The 20,000-nt window shown below is 42.3% G+C and overlaps 2 protein-coding genes across 2 annotated transcripts in view; both read left to right on the top strand.

Annotated features, from left to right (window-relative positions):
• ano5a (anoctamin 5a) overlaps positions 1-639 on the top strand; it is a 38,095-nt gene extending 37,456 nt beyond the window's left edge. The window contains exon 22 of the mRNA XM_062546838.1: positions 1-639. This exon is cut by the window's left edge and continues 2,541 nt beyond it. The gene's annotated coding sequence lies outside the window, so the exon portion shown is untranslated.
• A 720-nt stretch (positions 640-1,359) lies between these two features.
• Positions 1,360-16,242, top strand: slc17a6a (solute carrier family 17 member 6a). The gene is made up of 12 exons (XM_062547047.1): positions 1,360-1,917; positions 3,559-3,814; positions 4,145-4,263; positions 5,280-5,394; positions 6,502-6,589; positions 6,770-6,856; positions 8,656-8,798; positions 9,585-9,734; positions 12,505-12,637; positions 12,837-12,947; positions 13,196-13,323; positions 13,818-16,242. Exons 1-12 carry the CDS (start codon positions 1,832-1,834, stop codon positions 14,172-14,174), a joined length of 1,773 nt encoding a protein of 590 aa, XP_062403031.1. The 5' UTR covers positions 1,360-1,831; the 3' UTR covers positions 14,175-16,242.
• Positions 16,243-20,000: the final 3,758 nt, after the last annotated feature.

The raw sequence follows: 20,000 nt of genomic DNA on the forward strand, positions 1-20,000 counted from the left end.
ATGATTTTTGAATCACTACCCTTTGCCACTTGAATCTTGAATTTTTACGATGGCATTACAGCTGTATATTGGAGCTACCTGGTATGGGATTACTGTGCGCATTAGTGAATTAGTGTTATGGTATTGAAGCTTAGAAAATATAAGATGAAGGACATATTCTCTGCTGCAGTACTGAGTACAATGACTTTTTTTTGATAGTTCCTAATATTAGGGGAAACTTGGCCAAGCAACTGTTGATGCTGACATGGTGTGTTTGCTATTTGAATTATATGCTTTGACCTGTGAGAGACTATAAATACCTTGCAATGCCTTATCTTACAATCTTTATCATGTTGTATTATTATTCATGGCATTTATTTGCAGTTATTTAATTATTTTGCTTTTTTATTTTTGATCTGATTTTTAAAAGGTTTAAACATGTATTGTATTCACTTTATGTATGTATGTTAAAGACAAGAGATTTACAATAAGTAACAGAGAACAACCCATATCCAAGTGAAGTTCTACAGTTAAGACGTTAATGTTTGATATCATCCTGGCACACAGCCTGTCCGCACAGCGGAAATGTTCTCTCTCTGTATTGCATTGCTGTATGGTATCCATGGAATCATAAATAAAATGTCTGCAAATCTGTTGTGATATTTCGTAAGATAATTGCGTACTTATTTGATAGCTTGCACGGAGCGAAAATGTTTTATTCATGAGGGAGGGGAGTCCTGAGAAAGTGCAGCCCAACCATGTGGTCCCGTTTGAGGCGAGCCAGTCCGGTCCCTCTGAAAGATCATAGATGGCTGCTGGGCTTATGTGTGGATACAATCATGTTGTGTCCGCAGTCGTTCGACACGTCACACTCTGTTCCATATATCTGACGCAGAGTTAATTTGTCAATGTGTTAAAAGCGTCTGAGAATGAATCAAATTAACAGCAGGGTAGATTAGCACATTTATTTGATTGTCGATGTTTCAAATGAGTTATATTTGAATGTTTTAAACCGTGGCATAACACGGGAGGGTGGTTCTGTAAAGATTGTAAAGGTTCTGCGAGAAACATTGGCTTGTATTGAAACCTAATTTCCATCGGAACTCGCCCATGGAACCCTTGGTTGACCAGGTAGCCCGATCACCATAGCAAGATCGAGCTAACCAGAGGTTCAGTGGTATCAATTCCAGACAGGGACACTGGTATTTCCCGAAGACTAAATAGATATCTAAATGCCTCACCATCTTCTGCCGTGCCCCTCCCACTCGTAGAAGCCAGTGCAAAGCAGACTTGGTATCTCCGGTGGCGACGATGTGGGAGTGCGCGTGTCCGAGAAAGAGAGAGAGCGCTGTAGCACCTGAACAACTGGGCGGACGCGCGCTTTCGCTGTCCACGGTTCTGAAAGCGCTCAAATCGCAGGAGTCCGGGGAACATTTTTATCGCTCAAATCCAAACCTGAAATGGTAAATCTTATTTCACTTGGGTGTTCACCTTTTGTGTGTTAACCTCGGCTGTTTTCTATCTGGCGTGTGAAAAGAAGTCTTCCAGTCTGCTCGGTTCTTTCTCCCACATGCAATTAGCATACGGAAAATGGATCTGCAAGGACCAGCATTCCACAAGGCAAAAACAGAATTTTTCGTGACTGTAAAATAAACTCTACCTCCAGTTGTGCATGCAGGCGTTTTTGCGCACATTTCATTCGCTCTCCAAGGATTACAACTCTCGCAACACGATCCACCGCGGAGAAAGAGACAAGCCATTTTATTCACACTCAAGCAATATGTTCGGACATCTTCCTCATCAAAACCAGGTTTTCTCTTTATAAGTACCAAACGGAGCGTCGACTTTGGATATGGATACCATGAAACAGCGAGTTTTTGCCCCCGGCAAAGAGGGGCTGAAAAATTTGGCCGGGAAGACACTGGGGCAGATCCAGAGGTATAAATCATTCCTATATTTTTTTCCCTTTTGACACTGTTTGGTGTGACTGGTATTCCATTTTTAATATAGGCAACAACATTTTTCAAATGTGAATATGCTTACTGTTAAATTAATTAGCCTACACAACTAGCCTATAGTGATCGGAAATGTATCTCCCTGTAAGAATTCCACGCGTGAAAAATAGAGTTCAGCCTAAATAAGCCCATCGTATCCCTTACAGAAACAGGACAGATACTGTGGGCTACATTCACTTAATTCGTTGGTAGAAAATGGTTCGAATATGCGGTGAGAAAAGATGAGATGAATCCCTTGGGATTTTTTCCCAGTAGTGGTTGTGGTCGTCGTAAATAATTAATGAATGAGACCGAATCGTGACATGAGGAGTAAGAATAACTACAATATTTCGTGATACATTACATTGATCTGTTTTACATGAGGTAATCTATATAGGCTTTTGAAGAATCTTCATGAATAATATTATTATTTACTTCCTTTACTAAATGCAGGACAATGAAAGAATATGAACGCACGTAAAACAGCTGTTCACAATAAAATATGTATTTTTCCCAAGAATAAATAGCCTAACAATTTTCCATTTGTTTCAACCAACCCATTGTTGACTCTTTCAGACAGCTTTTTAGATATGTTTTTAATGAACTGCTATAAAAGCAATCGACACTGTAACTGGGGTAATTATTCCAACACATAAAATAGCCTATGCCAACCTCTAAGAAATGCACGAAGTTCTTTTTTCTCTATTTCATTTTTAACCAAAATATCATACGTTAACGAATTTATTTTTGAACAATTGGCCTTTCACATTTGTTAAGCACACAGAGTGGCAGGAGAGGACACAGCTCACGATTTTCTTCAGAGTGATTCACAACCTGACATGATGCCTCCATTTCACTATGCCTTTCGATGCGATGAGTAGACAGGCCTAAGCCAAACGAAATGTCGCTATTCTTTTGACAATTTCGGTGATGATTAATTTGTATTCAGTTGTAGATCCTGTACAATATTTTGATTCTTTAATCAAATATGTCTTATTATTTGAGTGTTTACAGTGAATGAAATGTGTAACCTCCAATGATGTGACTAACGCTATACATTGTATAAATCAGACATACACTGTAAAAGATGAATAGGTTGCTGCAGTGCGGTGTAGGCTAAGCTACGTATTCGTTGAGGGACAAAAACGACCAACCAAATAAGATATGCACTGCACTGTCCCAAATGCATTTATTTCTGAAAAATATTTTATCTTAATCTTAATAGTTCACAATAATGTAACATTGCACGACAAAGAACCTGCAATACATGCAATTAATCTACTTTCAATCTAGTTCAGACATGTAGGCCTAATATCTAAATTCAAGTACGAGCAAACTGTTCGTTAAGTTTCACGTCTGCCAACGTCAGTAGTCCAATTAACTGTTTGTTACCTCAAAACCGAGCAACAGCAGAACTTAAATCCCATCCGCAGGTATAGCCTCTGGCCTTAACCAGCTGTTAATAGGGCTAGAATCGGCAAGAAACCTGACATTTCCAGTTATTTGAAAAATGTAGTCCTAGACTTATAAATCAATGCCTTTAAATTCCTGGAGATCAAATTAATCCATGCCTTTGACCTGTCAGGGTGATGGAGAAGCGTCATGACACCGGAGAAGTTATCGAGCTGACGGAGGATGGTAGACCCAAGGAGGTCAAAGAGAAGAGAGCACCTCTGTGCGACTGCACGTGCTTCGGGCTTCCCCGCCGTTATATTATCGCCATCATGAGCGGCCTTGGCTTCTGCATCTCCTTCGGCATCCGCTGCAACCTGGGCGTGGCAATCGTGAGCATGGTCAACAACAGCACCATTCACCGGGATGGCAAGATTATCGTCACTGAGGTGCGTGATTCGCCCCGCCCCTTTGTCCCGCCCAAACCATTAATCTAATAAACTTTATCTTATAATTTTACACGTTAGTCATGCAATTTTGTCATGGATAGTTTTGCATTTTATGTTTATGGAAGATTTGTTGTAGGCCCTGTCTACCCCAAATGAACCGTGTGGAAAATAAAACGTGGTAGGCTAATTCAGAGGACTGAAACATGCACTACCTCGTGCCTGTAGACCTATTTAACCAGACCCAAATGACCTGCTTCTAACTAAGCAACGTTGTGCTGATTTCATCATAATGTCAGAAGATTGATTGTGGTACGTTCCGGTTTCTGACAGAAAGCTAAATTTAACTGGGATCCAGAGACGGTGGGTATGATCCATGGCTCGTTCTTCTGGGGCTACATCGTCACGCAGATACCTGGAGGATACATCTCATCACGTCTGGCGGCCAACAGGTGACTGCGCTCTGACCGAGTAACAATTGTTGCAGTATGGGCCCATTGCCCAAGTACGAATTTCAAATAGTTTAACTGGTTCAGGGTTCAGTTGTGATATTGTGAACACAAACGAGATCTTCTAAATATATGAAGAGAGAGAGAGAGAAGGCCTGCTGTTTGAAACCTATTTGGGGGTCTACTAGGTCGACTAGCCGATTTTCCTGTTGCGCACTGGCGCTGGGGTTGACTGGCAGTGAGTGATGGAGTCGTGACACTAATGCCGGTGAAAGCGATAGCTGGTCGCACCAGAGAGGGCGTGGAGCTTGTCTCCACGTGTTAATGAGGTCCCGTGGGACAAGCGTGTCTAATCTTAGAGAGGGGGTAATTTGGTAGGCCTACAGCCTATCTTGAACCGCTTTTATGGGCTGTTCTTTGCTTATTGTAGCCTATATATTTTTATTTATTTATTTATTTAATTTTATTTTAGCTTGTTATTATTTTTTTTAATTATTTATTGATTTATTTTTTTCTTAAATTATTTTGTGTCCGTGTTGGCGTCCATGATTCCAGGCTTTTAAAGGCAAGCAGCCAATTACCCAAGTAAATGTGAACATTTGAGTGGCCGTATAGGCTGCTGTTTATAGTGATAATAGTGATGATAGAAAAAATAGACCTATCCCGGTGTCATCGTCTAGCCTTTAAAACCAAACCCAGCTCACGTTAATGATTCCCCTTGAGATTTTGCCTGTTTAAAATTCGGTTTCACGGCAGGTCTCTGAATATCTTTCTCACTGAGCTGGCTCGCTTAACCCTACGACAAATATGAATGAAATACACAACAGAAGCAAAACAGTCCTATTTCTGTAGGCTAGTCCACAATTTCCAGTGGACAACATGGCTTTAGTTATATAGCGAACATTTAACATTGAAACCATTCTAATAATTTAGTGAATGAAAATTGATCGATATATAGTCTACTTGGTTTAATATTGTACCCTACACTTTAATCTAATTTCCTCTGACTTTATTCACAGAGTCTTTGGGGCCGCTATTTTTCTCACGTCAACACTAAATATGTTCATTCCATCTGCGGCTCGTGTGCACTATGGGTGCGTCATCTTCGTGAGAATACTCCAGGGATTGGTGGAGGTAAACTGAAAGATTAATATATTCTTCACTGCAGTCTGGTTAGTTTCAAGATGTATGCTATTACTAGGCCTATATGTGTTATGTTTAGAATGTTATATCTGTAATTCTGCAAATTAGCGACTTGAGATATTATTATTATTATTTGAGAGCCTATTTATTTGTTTTTATTTTGTACAGGCTACCCTAATCATTGCCGTTGTGTTCTGAGTAGGCTATTGTAGACTGTGCTTGGGCGGGATGAAGCCACTTCAAAAGAAGATATGTTAAATATTTCATGGTTAGCCCCTGTTGAATGTTAATGCGTCAGAATATGAATTCTAATTACAATGGAAAAGCATCAGCCACAAGATCATTACTGCCACAGACACACATTCAGATCTGCAGTTAGCAGTCACAAAGTACAGGAAATGCATCACACCAAGGCACTAAGCACTGATATAGGAGAGAGGGGGAGAGAGGGGGTGGTAAAGGGGTATAAATGAAAGAGCAAGGTTATATCAACCTCTTGCAGTGTTCAAGCAAGCCCAAACAACAGGAAGGGAGGACAGAGAATGGTAGACAGAGAGGGAAGGAGCACATGAAGGACAAGGACATTCATTCCTTTGTTGTTTTGAACGCACCATGTGTTCTGTTCCAGCTAGTTTCAGGGCTCATGTGAGGAAGAGACTGATGTTAAGGGAGGAAACAGGGCAGCTCAGTCTCCATGAATATCGTCTTAACGCTGCAAATTAAACATTAGCTGTTCAGTCCTGCTCCCCGGCAAGCCCCAGCTATTTGGTCCTATCAAAGGCTGATTGTGTGCCAATTAGTGACTAATGAAGATTTAATGGGAACATTACTGTTTAGGTAGCTGAGCAGACAGCCGGCTTGAATTTCCCTGAATCAGGGAGTCCCATTAGTCCCTGGCCCACAGCAGACTCTGGAGATTACTAGTTTGGTTTTGTGATAACATGCAATTTTCGTCTGAGGACCAGCCGTGTAAATGGCACATATCTCCGGTGTTGAGCGCTCCTGACTTAACCGAATTAGTGTTCTCTCCTGTGAATTGATGGCGGCTTGGTCTGATTGCGCCATGGTAACCGTGTTCTAATGATGCACGGGTTTCAGGGTGTGACTTACCCCGCATGTCATGGGATCTGGAGTAAGTGGGCCCCACCTATGGAGAGGAGTCGACTGGCAACCACCTCTTTCTGTGGTATGTAAAGACATAGATGTCCAAACAGACAATGAAAACAGTGGTTATAGCTTGCAACACATTTTAACGATATGTGCATCCATTGCCTTAAGCACAAATATTATGTATTTCCAGACAACTCAGGAAAAAAAAATTAACCTAGACGTTTCTGTTTCTCTTGTCTTCCATGCCCTTCCTCAGGTTCCTATGCTGGAGCAGTGATAGCCATGCCCCTGGCTGGGATCCTGGTGCAGTACTCAGGCTGGTCTTCTGTCTTCTACATTTATAGTGAGTAAATGCTAAACGAACTGGATAGCATGTAGCCGAGCACTTATTAATGGATGAGGGCTGGATCATGGATGATTAACAAACTGTATGTGTGCCGAATTTGTGTAGACATTATTGAAACAATACTGGCGTGGTTATGAAATACATGTTCAGGTCCCAAAATCATGTGAGCAAGATGTTGAGTCATCCAAACCTTTATGTCTCTAAGTCAGGAGTTGTATTTTTCCATCTGACTTAAGAGGCATGTTTAAATGCTATAGGTGTTGTCATCTGTTTAGCCGTGGAAATAGATGCTTTCTTATGGCTGAATCTGGGGGTAGCATGCACAAAGAGAAGAGCAGAGGTCCAAGCAGTGATTCTTGTGCCACTCTGCATTTTATCTTTGGATGGCAGTGAGATTTGTCACAGTCAAAAATGTTTGTTAGACAGTTCACACTTACTAGCAGTTCATGATAGAAGTTGGTGTTGAGAGCTGATCTGAGGCGTTGGGCAGTAATTGTACTATAATTTGAGATCTTTGAAAATGCTTTCCAACTACATTTCCATTTCTACATAGATCTGCTATTGCAAGACTACTGAAGTTAGGTTGTGTTCTCATAGAATATGGATGAGAATATATGTCTTCAAGGAACACTTTACCGTTTTTTCATACTAAACTACGTCATTCCCTTAACTAAGACGAGTTGATACATACCTCTCACGTTTTAATGCATGCACTGATTGGCTCTGGCGCACGGCGCTACTTTGTGCAAGAGTGATGATATTACTGCACCGAGTCTAAGTGCTACCAAGTGTTGTTCTGCCACACAATATGGTATGGATCAACTTGTCTTAGTTAAGGGAATAACGTAGTTTAATACAAAAAAAACGGTTAAGTGTTCCTTTAAGTGTACCTGCTGTGCTGTAACGTGTTGTGTCTGGTTGAAATATGCTAAACATTGGAGTATTTGGCTTTGTGGTTATTGGATCCATTTATGTTTTTTTATGTTGATATATGTGGTTGTTAGGGGATACTTTTGTCCAAAGTGACATTTTTACATAGTTACAAAACTGCAATTGACTGGGATTGGCCTTTGTGAGCCCGGACTATTCTGTTGGCAAATTTGAATTTGCTCTGCAAATCAGTCTGGTATGGAATCACCAAAAAACAGGAACATGTTATTTCTTTGGAATTGAGTGAACAGCTGCATTTAAAACCTCAATTTACAAGATATATGTGTTTGTTGCACTTCTCAAATGATTTGGTAAAAGTTTATTGCACCAATTTAAGTTTAATTTCACTGTCAGTTATGTCCTTGGAAGTCATAAAACGGCAAGTTCGGAAACGGGTATTGATGGGAACCTTTCCAGACAGACATGCAAAGCGAATTCAAATTTGCTCTCAGGTTTGTCTGGGTTCATCCAGATAACATTGATTCTCGAATCAGGGAATTAAGTTCACAGAGAGAAGAATATAAGACATTTTACAGCTCGCCTGCTTGTAGTCTCTCAGGCACAGTAGCTCTACTTCAGCTTGAGCCCTGTTACAAATTCAGCTGCTCTGATAATCTTTCTAAACCTTTATAAAAATAATGCATTGTGTTGAACAAGTTCTCTCTGAAGCTTCTCGCATTTTACAGTAAGTTATCTTGGAGGCCTTTTTCCTGAGATGTAAACCATTCCGTGTGTGTGTGTGTGTGTGTGTGTGTGTGTGTGTGTGTGTGTGTGTGTGTGTGTGTGTGTGTGTGTGTATGTGTGTGTGTGTGTGTGTGTGTGTGTGTGTGTGTGTGTGTGTGTGTGTGTGTGTCTTACTCCTGCAGGCAGTTTTGGCATTGTGTGGTACATGTTCTGGATCCTGGTGTCATATGAGAGCCCTGCTGACCACCCCACTATCACAGCTGAGGAGCGGACCTACATCGAGGAGAGCATCGGCGAGAGCGCCATGCTAATGGGGCCGGCTGATGTGAGATTGCACCTCCGTTTTATCCAATCCAATCCAATCCACTTTATTTATATAGCACAATTTGAACAAACACAAGGTTTCCAAAGTATCTTTTGGTAACACTTCACTTGGATAGTTCACCCATAGAGATTTAACAGATCATCTGTTGAGATTCATCGTCGGTATGTGAAATTGTTGTTGAACAATTACTGAACATCACTCTAATCTGAACCATCCATTTTAGATTACAGAGTGACAATAGATAGTTTGTTCATAATCTCTGCATCTGTAGATAGTCTGTCGGTGGACTATCCAAGTGTATCCAAGTACAGAAGGAGACATAGACATTTACTTATATGATTCATGCCATCTTGGTCTAATAACTTCACTAGATTTTATAATCAGAAGAATATGTGGGTGGTGTGGGTTGATGTAAAACAGCCAGTGGCTTAAAGATACAGTCTGTATAAACTGGGTTGAAACCTTTTTGATTTTTGTCGATGGCCAATCAAATGATACCCTTCATTTTTTATCTCCTATCCTGAAGCAACCTGTTGATTAGCTGGGATTGTTCTGAGGTCAGATCAAACCAACATATTGTTTCCTATTTAGCCTTTAGAACCAGGACTGTGTAACTGTAAACAGTTATTTGAGCACATACACACACAGATCAGATAGCCAGTGGATCAGGAGGAATTTGAAAGTGTATTGGATCAGAATGGATGGGTGAAGAGTATAAGGAATATGAATGCATTACGAATGAATGTGATATCACTCAGCATCAAACCTTTTGTTATTCGTCTGTAGAAATTCAAGACCCCCTGGAGGAAGTTCTTCACCTCCATGCCCGTCTATGCAATCATCGTGGCCAACTTCTGCCGCAGCTGGACCTTCTATCTGCTGCTCATCAGCCAGCCGGCCTACTTCGAGGAGGTGTTCGGCTTCGAGATCAGCAAGGTGAGATGTCTCTCTGTGGCCTTTTGCTTGAGTTAACCTCAGTGGCTTCTGCCTTAGTATTCAGTTGTTATTGGCTATGGCAGTCTTGATCGAGATCCACTTAGCTTCAGTGGGCACAACACAACTGCTTGGCAGTACAGCTGATTTAAAGGAACAGGTGTTCCTGAGATAGATAGATAGATAGATATATAGATAGATAGATAGACAAATAGATACATATACAGTATTTTATTGCCACACAACAATATTGGTAAATAGTAAATATATATTTAACTGAAAAAATATATATTTGCATCAATTATGCATCATCAATGCATACAATCAACACTGTAGGTTACTAATGTGCTAATTTTATTGTTGGATGTCCATGGACTGGCAGATCACTGATAGCTCAATTGACAACCCTATATCTGTCATCCATCGCAATGTTTGTGTTAATCTTGAGGATGTGTTACACCAAACATGGCTGTGTAAGGCAATCTGCTAACACCCGTCCTGATTGAATCAATGGCATCAATGACTGCTGCGACTGTGTCATGGCCTTCGTTTAACACTACTATATCAGACTGTGTCTACTTCTTTGGACGTTTGATAAGGATTGGTCAGGAGCAGAGGGCTGCAAAAATAAATCCTGACACTGTTATTGATTGTTGGCCACTACGACGGCGAGGACGGTCGGTGAAATGAATTGGAGGGGCATGATTGCTATGTTTCAGACACATGATTGATTGGGAGTAGCCGAGCCGAGGCCACAGGCTCAGAGATAGATAGACGGGTCAGAAAGGGACAGGAGTGAGCTGATTACTCGCGGGGCCGGAGCTGTAGCACAAGTTAGGCCTGTAATCCTGTGTAACCAGGAGTCAGACATGGAGAAGTAGCATGGTTCAAGGGAGGCTAACAGTGGAAAGTAACACTTTACGATCATGGTGCATGAAAAAGTCTTAGTGCTTTATCTAATGTCGGAACCATTTCAAGTTAACACTTCAGTAAGACGGTATTAAATTATGCATTAATATTTAACATATCAAACAATCGGTCCCATTCTGACTTTTTTCTTTCACAGAGGAGGATCGAACGAATAGATGCTTGCGATGCGCAGTACCGGTATTTAAGCAGTCAGCCCTGCGAGGGCCGTAAGAACAGCTAAGCGGCCCTGCGAGGGCCGTGTAGAACAGCTAAAGCAGCGTTGTGAGGCACAATGCAATTCGTACCACAGTAATAGAATGAAATATGGTCAACATGAGTGGTTGTGCTGGGGTTTACAACGACATCAAACATGATTCAGCCAGATGTGATCAAAGACTGATCTGTTTTAGAAACATGTAGGCTATAGTTAATGAGCATAGACTGTCTGTAGATGGACGTTGCCAAGACAGAAATGGAGCCCTGGAGGTGCTCTTCAGGAAGGCTGACATGGTGTGTATTTTACAAACAAAGAAACGACCGGAAACACGTACAGCAAGTGCCAAATAACCCCAATTAGCAGAAAACAAATGGCATATATATATAAAGCCCATAGAGAGGTGGTGGGTTATTGGATGGAATAATTATGTGAACAATAAAGGTTGTATTGTGGGCAAGCAAACACAGACAATTCCCTAGAATTAGCCTACAAGTGCTATGAATTCTAACCCATACCACCAGCGTGTGCAGAGACTAATTAGCATTGTTTATCTTCCTGCTGCACATATTCTGCTCGCACTTGACTTTATATGCCCTCAGGTTTGAAAATGGCATCATTTAGGAAGATGTACAGCATGTTGTCACATCATGATTTGATATAAACCACTGACTGAGATTTCCACAGATTACACCTACAGTAACTGTTGGTGTACACACCATCTTCCTCTTTTGCTATTATCTTCATGGGTTTCATCAGGTCCCTTTACACAGGTGAATAAAATCAAGCAGCTAGATTATGAATGCAGACGGCATGGTGCTTGATTACAGTAACACACCCGTGTAAAGGGGCCAAATGAAACCCATATGCCCCTTTTAAGTCTGAGTACTTAAAATGTAAATGTATAGGTAGACATACTGTACCAAACATTTCCATCCTTAGAAACCTCCTGATCTTCAGTTAAATGCACCTGTATGTTTTCTCTTCTGTGAAGTATCAGGGAGTATGTGTCCAGTACTGAAAGAGAAGGCTCTGGTCATTTGCCAACCATAGACCTCTGAAGTTCACCTACAAATAAGATCCAAAGCTGCCATCTTTGCCCATAAAGGAGTTTCGGGTGTAAATTGAAGCTAAATGCCTATGGCAAATTGCATTATAAGTTAGCTCTGGGGTAGCAAAGATCAAAGTGTGCCATCTTCACCTACCGAAGATCACAGTATTTGAAGGCAGAGGACAACATTTTGTAGCGCAAAACGTCTGCATTTCCCATTTCTTTGTCCCTATGTCAAAATCCCCATGTTATTTTCCCATGGAAAAAATCTCAAGATACTGGATCTCCTTATTTGGTCAAAGATGGTGGCTTTTTCGTAGGCGAACTTCAGAGGTCTATTAGTACATTGCTATTATACTGTTTTCTCCTTGGGATCTTTCCCATCCCTGTGCAGTGCTGGGAGCAAGTTGTCATAAAAACCATGATTGTTATGTTTGGTCAGACTCAGATTTTGTGGATAATAATTACAAAACACAGTCAGATAATCTTGTCCCCTGGGTTTACAGTGAAGTCCATTTTTGGCTCTCCTTTCTTAGTCTGTACTGTTACTGTATACAGTAAAACCTCACCTCTGTCTCTCTCTTCCTCCCTGTGTTCAGGTGGGTATGATCTCGGCTTTGCCTCACCTGGTGATGACCATCATCGTGCCGATCGGAGGACAGCTGGCTGACTTCCTGCGCGCCAAGAACATCATGTCCACCACAAACGTCAGGAAGATCATGAACTGTGGAGGTGAGAGGAAGTCAGAGTACAGATGAATGAAAATGGCCCACAAGAGCGGCCTAACCAGCACTCAGCTGTTGAGAAAGCTTCACATTACAGGTTGTAGGTCACACAAGAGCGGCCTAACCAGTACTCAGCTGTTGAGAAAGCTCCGCATTACAGGTTATAGGTCACAGATGACATCTTCTCTACCCCCCTGTCTCTGCAGGCTTTGGAATGGAGGCTACTCTACTGCTTGTGGTGGGCTGGTCCCACAGTAAGCCTGTGGCCATCTCCTTTCTGGTGCTGGCTGTTGGCTTCAGCGGTTTTGCCATATCAGGTAAGAGAAAGTGGAGCATGCTGGGTAAATTGGACAGAGGTGGGGAAAAAACCTTGCATGAGATGATGGAGACTTGAAGGAAACTAGAAGTGAATAGTGAAGACTGCATATGGCACAATTCAACTAAAATTGTATTGAATTACCAGTTTATGTATGTCCAGGTGTAATCATTTTACCCTGACCTCCACTTACCACTCAAAGGCCTTCAGGTAATGTAACCCAACGGTATACCTGTCCTCATCCTTTAGGGTTTAACGTGAACCACCTAGACATTGCGCCCAGGTATGCCAGTATCCTCATGGGCATCTCGAATGGTGTGGGCACACTCTCAGGCATGGTTTGCCCCCTCATCGTGGGTGCCATGACCAAAAATAAGGTGCGTGATGTTCTCCTTCACATTCCTCTTCTGTTTCACCTGTCTGAAGAGTGTCTGTCTCACACTATCTCGGTCTCACACTGTCTCACTCACCTGTCACCACAATCACTGCCTAAAAAGTCATTTATGCAACTTGTTCATTTGACTATGATATTCATTTGTATATAATCACTATGCTCAATTTACAAGGTGAATGCACAACACACACATTCGCGCTTGTTTTGCTTGTTGTTAATACATTAACAGGTGTGAGATTTTTACCTTTGAATAAGAATATACTTTTTTGATCCCATGAGGGAAATTCGTTTCTCTGCATTTAACCCAATTTAACCGAATTAGTGAACACACACAGCACACACACAGTGAGGTGAATCACACACTAACCCAGAGCAGTGAGCTGCCTGCTTTGCACCGCACTACAGTATGTGCCTGGAGGTAGCTAATAGCTTTGTGCTAATTTCTGGTGTGCATGCTCGTCCCCCGTCCCTCTCTAGACCCGCGAGGAGTGGCAGTACGTCTTCCTGATCGCGTCCCTGGTGCACTACGGCGGCGTCATCTTCTACGGGATCTTCGCGTCCGGCGAGAAGCAGCCGTGGGCCGACCCCGAGGAGACCAGCGAGGAGAAGTGCGGCTTCATCGACGAGGACGAGCTGGCCGAGGAGACGGGCGACATCACACTGTCCCACATGCCCGCGCAGGGCTTGGCAGCGGCGGGCGGCGCGGCTAAGAGCTACGGTACCACCACGCAGGTCAACGCCGGCTGGGCCCAGAGCTGGGACAAGACTGAGGAGTACATCCAGGAGGGAGCTCCGCAGGCCTACGGCACCGGCCAGCAGCAGGACTACTCCTAGAGCACAAGTACACATGCAGGGGACACACAGCGGGCAGTCACACACAACAACACACAGTATTAGACATGCGTATACATATGCCCTAGATGAACCGCTCAGAGAGGGAGAGAGAGAGAGAGAGAGAGAGAGAGAGAGAGAGATTGTAGGCCTAAAATAGATATAAAACATATCTAGATATATATATATATGAAAATGTAATTAAGTAATAAACAATAGCAAATATAAACAACATATAAAGAACAGAAAAGTATACCAGACACAAACTTTACAGATTACTGATAGTGTAAATAACTCATAGAAGTGCTATAAAACATTCCTTGCAAGCAAACAGAAATATAGTCCTGCACAGAAATGCAACACTCTTTACAATCAGAAGTGATATAAACTTAGAGATATAGAGACGTTTTTGTTTCGTTTATGGATTTTACTTTGACAATGGATAATAGCCAATATCAGAGTTGATACACCTCTCCTAATGGAAAGAGAAAAAGAGAGAGAGAAAGAAAGAAAGAGAGGGAGAGAGGGAGAGAGTGATAAGAGGGAGGGGAAGAGTCCTGGGCTGGACTTTGTATATTCTGGTTGAGACGCGTTGTGCTCCATGGAGATAAAGAGAGAGAGGAGCCACAGCAAGGCATTTCCATAATGCATATAGTTTAAACAAAATGAGTGTTCTTTAATAGAAAATCTATTTAACAGAGAAAATCTATTGTGGTTTGCGCAAATCAAAATTACATATTAAACCTGTTATACTGTATATCTCAATTTAAGATATAATATGTACTATGAACAAAAAGGTCCTAAATGTAAAGTTATATTTTAACTTTTTTGGTGCAAACTTGTTTGAATTGTGACACATTTCTCATTCCATCCATGTACTGTAGTTTTCCTCTAGATAGAAACAACAAAATAAATTTTACCGTGATGGTCTTCACTGGGCCTTTTAGCCATCTAGTACTGTAGTTTGAGAAGACTTAGTGACACGCACTCATTTCAGAAAGCCGTCTTCATCTGTCCCAGATAGTAGATCCTTTGTATGCTGTGTTTTGCACTTGAAGACAAAAAAAAAATCCCACTGTCACACCAAGATCAGTGATCATGATCGAAATCATGATCTTACTCCCAACAAGCTGAATTCTCATGGGATTACCTGTCAGATTTGGCAACCACTTCCACATATCTAGTGTTTAGACGTTAAGATGGGCTTCTCTAAGAGGTCTGTGTCAGAGAGTCCTTCCTGTAATGAGTGCCATAAGTGTGTCATCTGTACTGTGCGTCTGAGTCATCAGTACTTTCATCTGTAACACTGTTTTTAAAGATACTTTTAATGCACTGATGAATATTCTATAGACAACAAATCATTGAAAAAGAGAAATATCTGATTTGTAAAAGTTGTGTTTTTACATGCATATTTACTGTTTGTGTGAGACTGTCGTGATGTGGGGCTGGTGATCGTTGTGCTTCTTGTTATCCTAACTAAGGCCATTCTTTTTTGCCATGGATCGAGTCTTGTGGGCATGAAGTGCAGTTCTGTTTGTTGTGTCTTCAGTTGGAGGTCTGACTAGCGTTATGAGAAAAAGCGTGTCTCCCTAGAAAGAGAAAAACTAAAAACGTTTCAAGAGTCTCTTGCCAAAATCTCAGACAGGCGTCCTCTGGGATTACGTTATTGTTTTATTTCTTTTTAAACGAATGTAACAGTGTTGGACTTTTGCCATTTGGAATTTTTCTGGGTTTACATCTAACTATCTGTCACGGAGACCTCTCTGAGCATGACACCAGTTTCCCATCGATGTATGTCTGCGGTGGTTGGCAAATCTTTGCTTGTTTGGGAAGCTTATTTTTCATACGAGATGCAATAAATCTATAATTATGGTTGCTGGTCTCTATTGTTGTGTAACATGGTAATGGAAGTCACAGTAATTGTTTTGAAGTCATGTGATTTAAAAAAGAAAAAAAAAATATTCTGGGGTCTACAACTTGTGCTGCTTGATATCCAGGGAGATCGTGTTGCGTTGTCCCAGTGGGGAACTCTGAGCCATGACTGTGGGCATTTTTTTCTCTTGACAGGTGGTGGGGGGTGTGTGTTGGGCGGGTTTGGGTAGGGGGGGGGGGGTAACTTGACTCTTGATGTTGGAAAATCGGATAATGTTTTTTTGTACATGTATTGCTCCTCTGTGGAGAATGTGGAACCATAGAATCACCAAAATCTTCACAATTGATTTCAGTCTGACTGAGATCGCTGTGCTGTGATTGTACATCTTTCTTTATGTCTGTATTCAGATCTGCACAGATATTTAATTTGATCTAAATGATACATTCCTGGTTTATTATTGCCTCAGCTTGAAAAAAAATGTGTATTATTGAACAGCACAAGTTATTGATATTGTGTCAAATGAAGAGGTTTGTTAATGTCAGAAAGTGTTCTACTGTATAAATGCTCAAACTATCATTTTATATATAAAAAGAATGCAAACCAGCTCAGTCACCCGATGCCTCATCATTGTTCTTGGTATTGATTGATCAAATCATTAATATATATATATATATATATATATATATATATATATATATAATTTATTATGAAAATCCTTCTTTTGTTCTGTACCTTGAGTTCATAGGTGACACCACACCACACCATATCACTGCATCGGTAAATGCAGAGAGATGTAAAAGACAGACATGGCAACCATAATGCACACAGGAAACAGCACAGTTTCTCAGGTCACACAGGAACGGGCAGATTCTTACATCACACGGCAGACAGCGTGGCTTTGCACGTTACACGATACGGCGTGATCTCACTTCACAAGGAACCGACACAGACGCAGCAAAGCACGCTCACACATGGGAGATTTACGGACAAATGAGTGACCAACCATGAACCCGCTTTGCCATGAAAAAATAGCTGTTTCACCATGTGATGTCTAGACACCAAGCCTAAGTGAAAGGCGCTACACTGTTTACAGTCCATCGGCTACTGCCATTATCCTATCATAAGTGTGGTGTTGTCACCTCTGCTGATGAGTCCTGTTTGTGCTCTCCTCCCTTTTCCCTTCCTACTTCCTGTTTCTGCTCTCCTCCCTCTTCTCTTCCTACTTCCTATTTCCTCTTTGTGCTATCCTCCCTCTTCTCTTCCTACTTCCTGTTTCCTCTTTGTGCTCTCCTCCCTCTTCTCTTCCTACTTCCTCTTTGTGCTCTCCTCCTTCTTCTCTTCCTACTTCCTCTTTGTGCTCTCCTCCCTCTTCTCTTTCTACTTCCTACTTCCTCTTTGTGCTCTCCTCCCTCTTCTCTTTCTACTTCCTACTTCCTCTTTGTGCTCCCCTCCCTCTTCTCTTCCTACTTCCTCTTTGTGCTCTCCTTCCTCTTCTCTTCCTACTCCCTCTCAGTCTCATTAGCAAATCAATGGTCCAGTCCCCTGGGCACCAAGCTCTGCTTATACTGTAGCTAGAGCAGTACGACATCTCACACAGTTCTCTCTCTCGGCCTCTTTTACACGTGCTGCAGCACACACACACACACACACACACACACACACACACACACACACACACACACACACACACACACACACACACACACACACACACACACACACACACACACACACACACACACACACACACACACACACACACACACACACACACACACACACACAAACAATGTTTTTCATTGTTCATATGCATTTAACATTGTTTTTCAAAGCGTTTTGGTTTGTTAATTAACCAAATATACTCTGTTGTGTTACATCAATTGTAAAATTGATGGTTGTTGCTACATATATCTAACGATAACTAGACACTGCAAATACATATGAGTGTATATGCATATAAATGTAGTTTGTTTTGGTCTTTTGACTGACAGCACGTATGTTTGGTTGTGCTGAAGTCTTCCAGGTGAACACCACCTTCTTCTCCCTATCTCCACTCGTCTGCACAGGAAGTGCCTGGGTCGATATCTTCTCTCATCAGCTATAACGCACTAGTACTATTGATCCGGCTCCAGGTGACAACAACAACCAGGGGAGAAAAGACAAATTACTACTGTTGAGTTTCATTTAAATAAATGAATGATCAATACCCCTTCACACCTTTTGAGAAACTGCTGAATGTCCTTGGGAGTAGTGCAGTTTTCTCTGAATGTGTGAGCATGAATGTGTGAGCATGAATGTGTGTGTGTGTGTGTGTGTGTGTTCTTGCATGTATTTACATATGTAAATGTCCCCAATGTCGCTGCATCAATTACAATCCATTCCCTTGTGGAAGTGACGGTCCGCTAGTCTAATTCTGTAGCTAAACCCCATTTACAATTCATGTGAGATCCCCCTTCAGTGGAGCATCATTTGCTCTCTCACCTTCCCAATAGCCTACTCATTGGATAGATTTAAGGTTGGTAGATTTGTGAGAAACACCACACACACCAGCCGAGTAGCAGAGGCCGTGACAGCAGACACACACACACACACACACACACACACACACACACACACACACACACACACACACACACACACACACACACACACACACACACACACCGATGGCCCAGCCAGACTGTTCCCTGTCACCCCTCTGTAATCAGACGCAGCACTTAATCCGGCCACCAGCCAGGCGAGACGTGTTTTTGCACAGCCAACCAACCACGCTGGTCACGCCAATTGACCGCATGACGCTCTGACCCCCTCAGTAGTGGCGCTGAGCAGAGGCAGCTGTGTGGCCGATGCATCGTGGGATACGAAGTAGTGCACAGCGGAGCAGAGCTTTAGCTGATAATGTTGCTTTGCTCCAAATGTGGATGTACCCTGATATACATGAGATATCGGTTGGGTTTGGTTAAGAGAGAAAGAAAGGTAGAGACAGAGAGGAAGAGAGAGCGTGTGTGTGTGTGTGTGTGTGTGTGTGTGTGTGTAAATGGGAGGGTGGGGGCAGGTGTTCTAGGCGTCTCCTGGGACTAATGTAGATTGTGCTCCGATGGTCCAGATCTGGAATTACAATTTAATGACAGCAAGGGCACCATTCCTATGGGACCAGCTCCTGGTATAATTATCCAATAGACACTCCCACCCAAACCAATCCCTCACACAGACACGTGCTCACACACACATACAATACCCCACCCCAGTCCCCAGCACACACCATATGCACACCCACCAGCTCACACACACACTCATTCACTCACACACACATTCACCACCCCATACATTAAGCACATACACATACACACACAAATTCACAAATCCCCTCCCCCAGCCAACCCCAGCAAACCCCCATACACACCCACACACTCATACACACACACACACACACACACAAATATTCTCCACCCCATCCCAACATACGCTACATAAACACACACACATATCCCCCCCAACCCCAGCATACCCCCCATATACACCCACACATACACTCACAAAGATTCATCACCCCACTCCAGCATGCACCGCATACAGACATTACCATCCCATTTACAAATGTTTCATATATTCAGAGTTGAATATGAATTATTCCTGTTGTTCTTAAGTGTTCAGAGTGACTGCATGCGTATGCAACAGTGTGTTAACTCTACATTGCATCATACACCAACAACGACTGCACTGCAGACAAAACAATACAAACGCAAAAGCATAGTGGGCCATCAGAGAACTGCTCATCCATAGACAAATCTGCCCCTGCCATGCTTTTGAATGGCATCTGACTGGTGGCTGAGCGCTATGGGGTGCATTGACGCCTGTCGTCCCAGAGCAGGTGAGGTGAGCCCCCCCCCAGGCCACAGACAGGGGAGTTCTCCCACATGCTCCAAGCTGCTCTCCATCACCTCTCTGTGTGTGCC

This window comes from Sardina pilchardus, chromosome 10, assembly GCF_963854185.1.
Source record: "Sardina pilchardus chromosome 10, fSarPil1.1, whole genome shotgun sequence".
Taxonomy (NCBI): domain Eukaryota; kingdom Metazoa; phylum Chordata; class Actinopteri; order Clupeiformes; family Clupeidae; genus Sardina; species Sardina pilchardus.

What these genes read in the sequence shown, in the direction of transcription:
- slc17a6a (XM_062547047.1), top strand. Translation starts at nt 1,832, where the DNA reads ATGGATACCATGAAACAGCGAGTTTTTGCCCCCGGCAAAGAGGGGCTG. An exon ending in GCAAGATTATCGTCACTGAG is followed by an intron (nt 3,815 to 4,144) that starts GTGCGTGATTCG and finishes GGTTTCTGACAG; the next exon opens with AAAGCTAAATTTAACTGGGA. An exon ending in TCACGTCTGGCGGCCAACAG is followed by an intron (nt 4,264 to 5,279) that starts GTGACTGCGCTC and finishes CTTTATTCACAG; the next exon opens with AGTCTTTGGGGCCGCTATTT.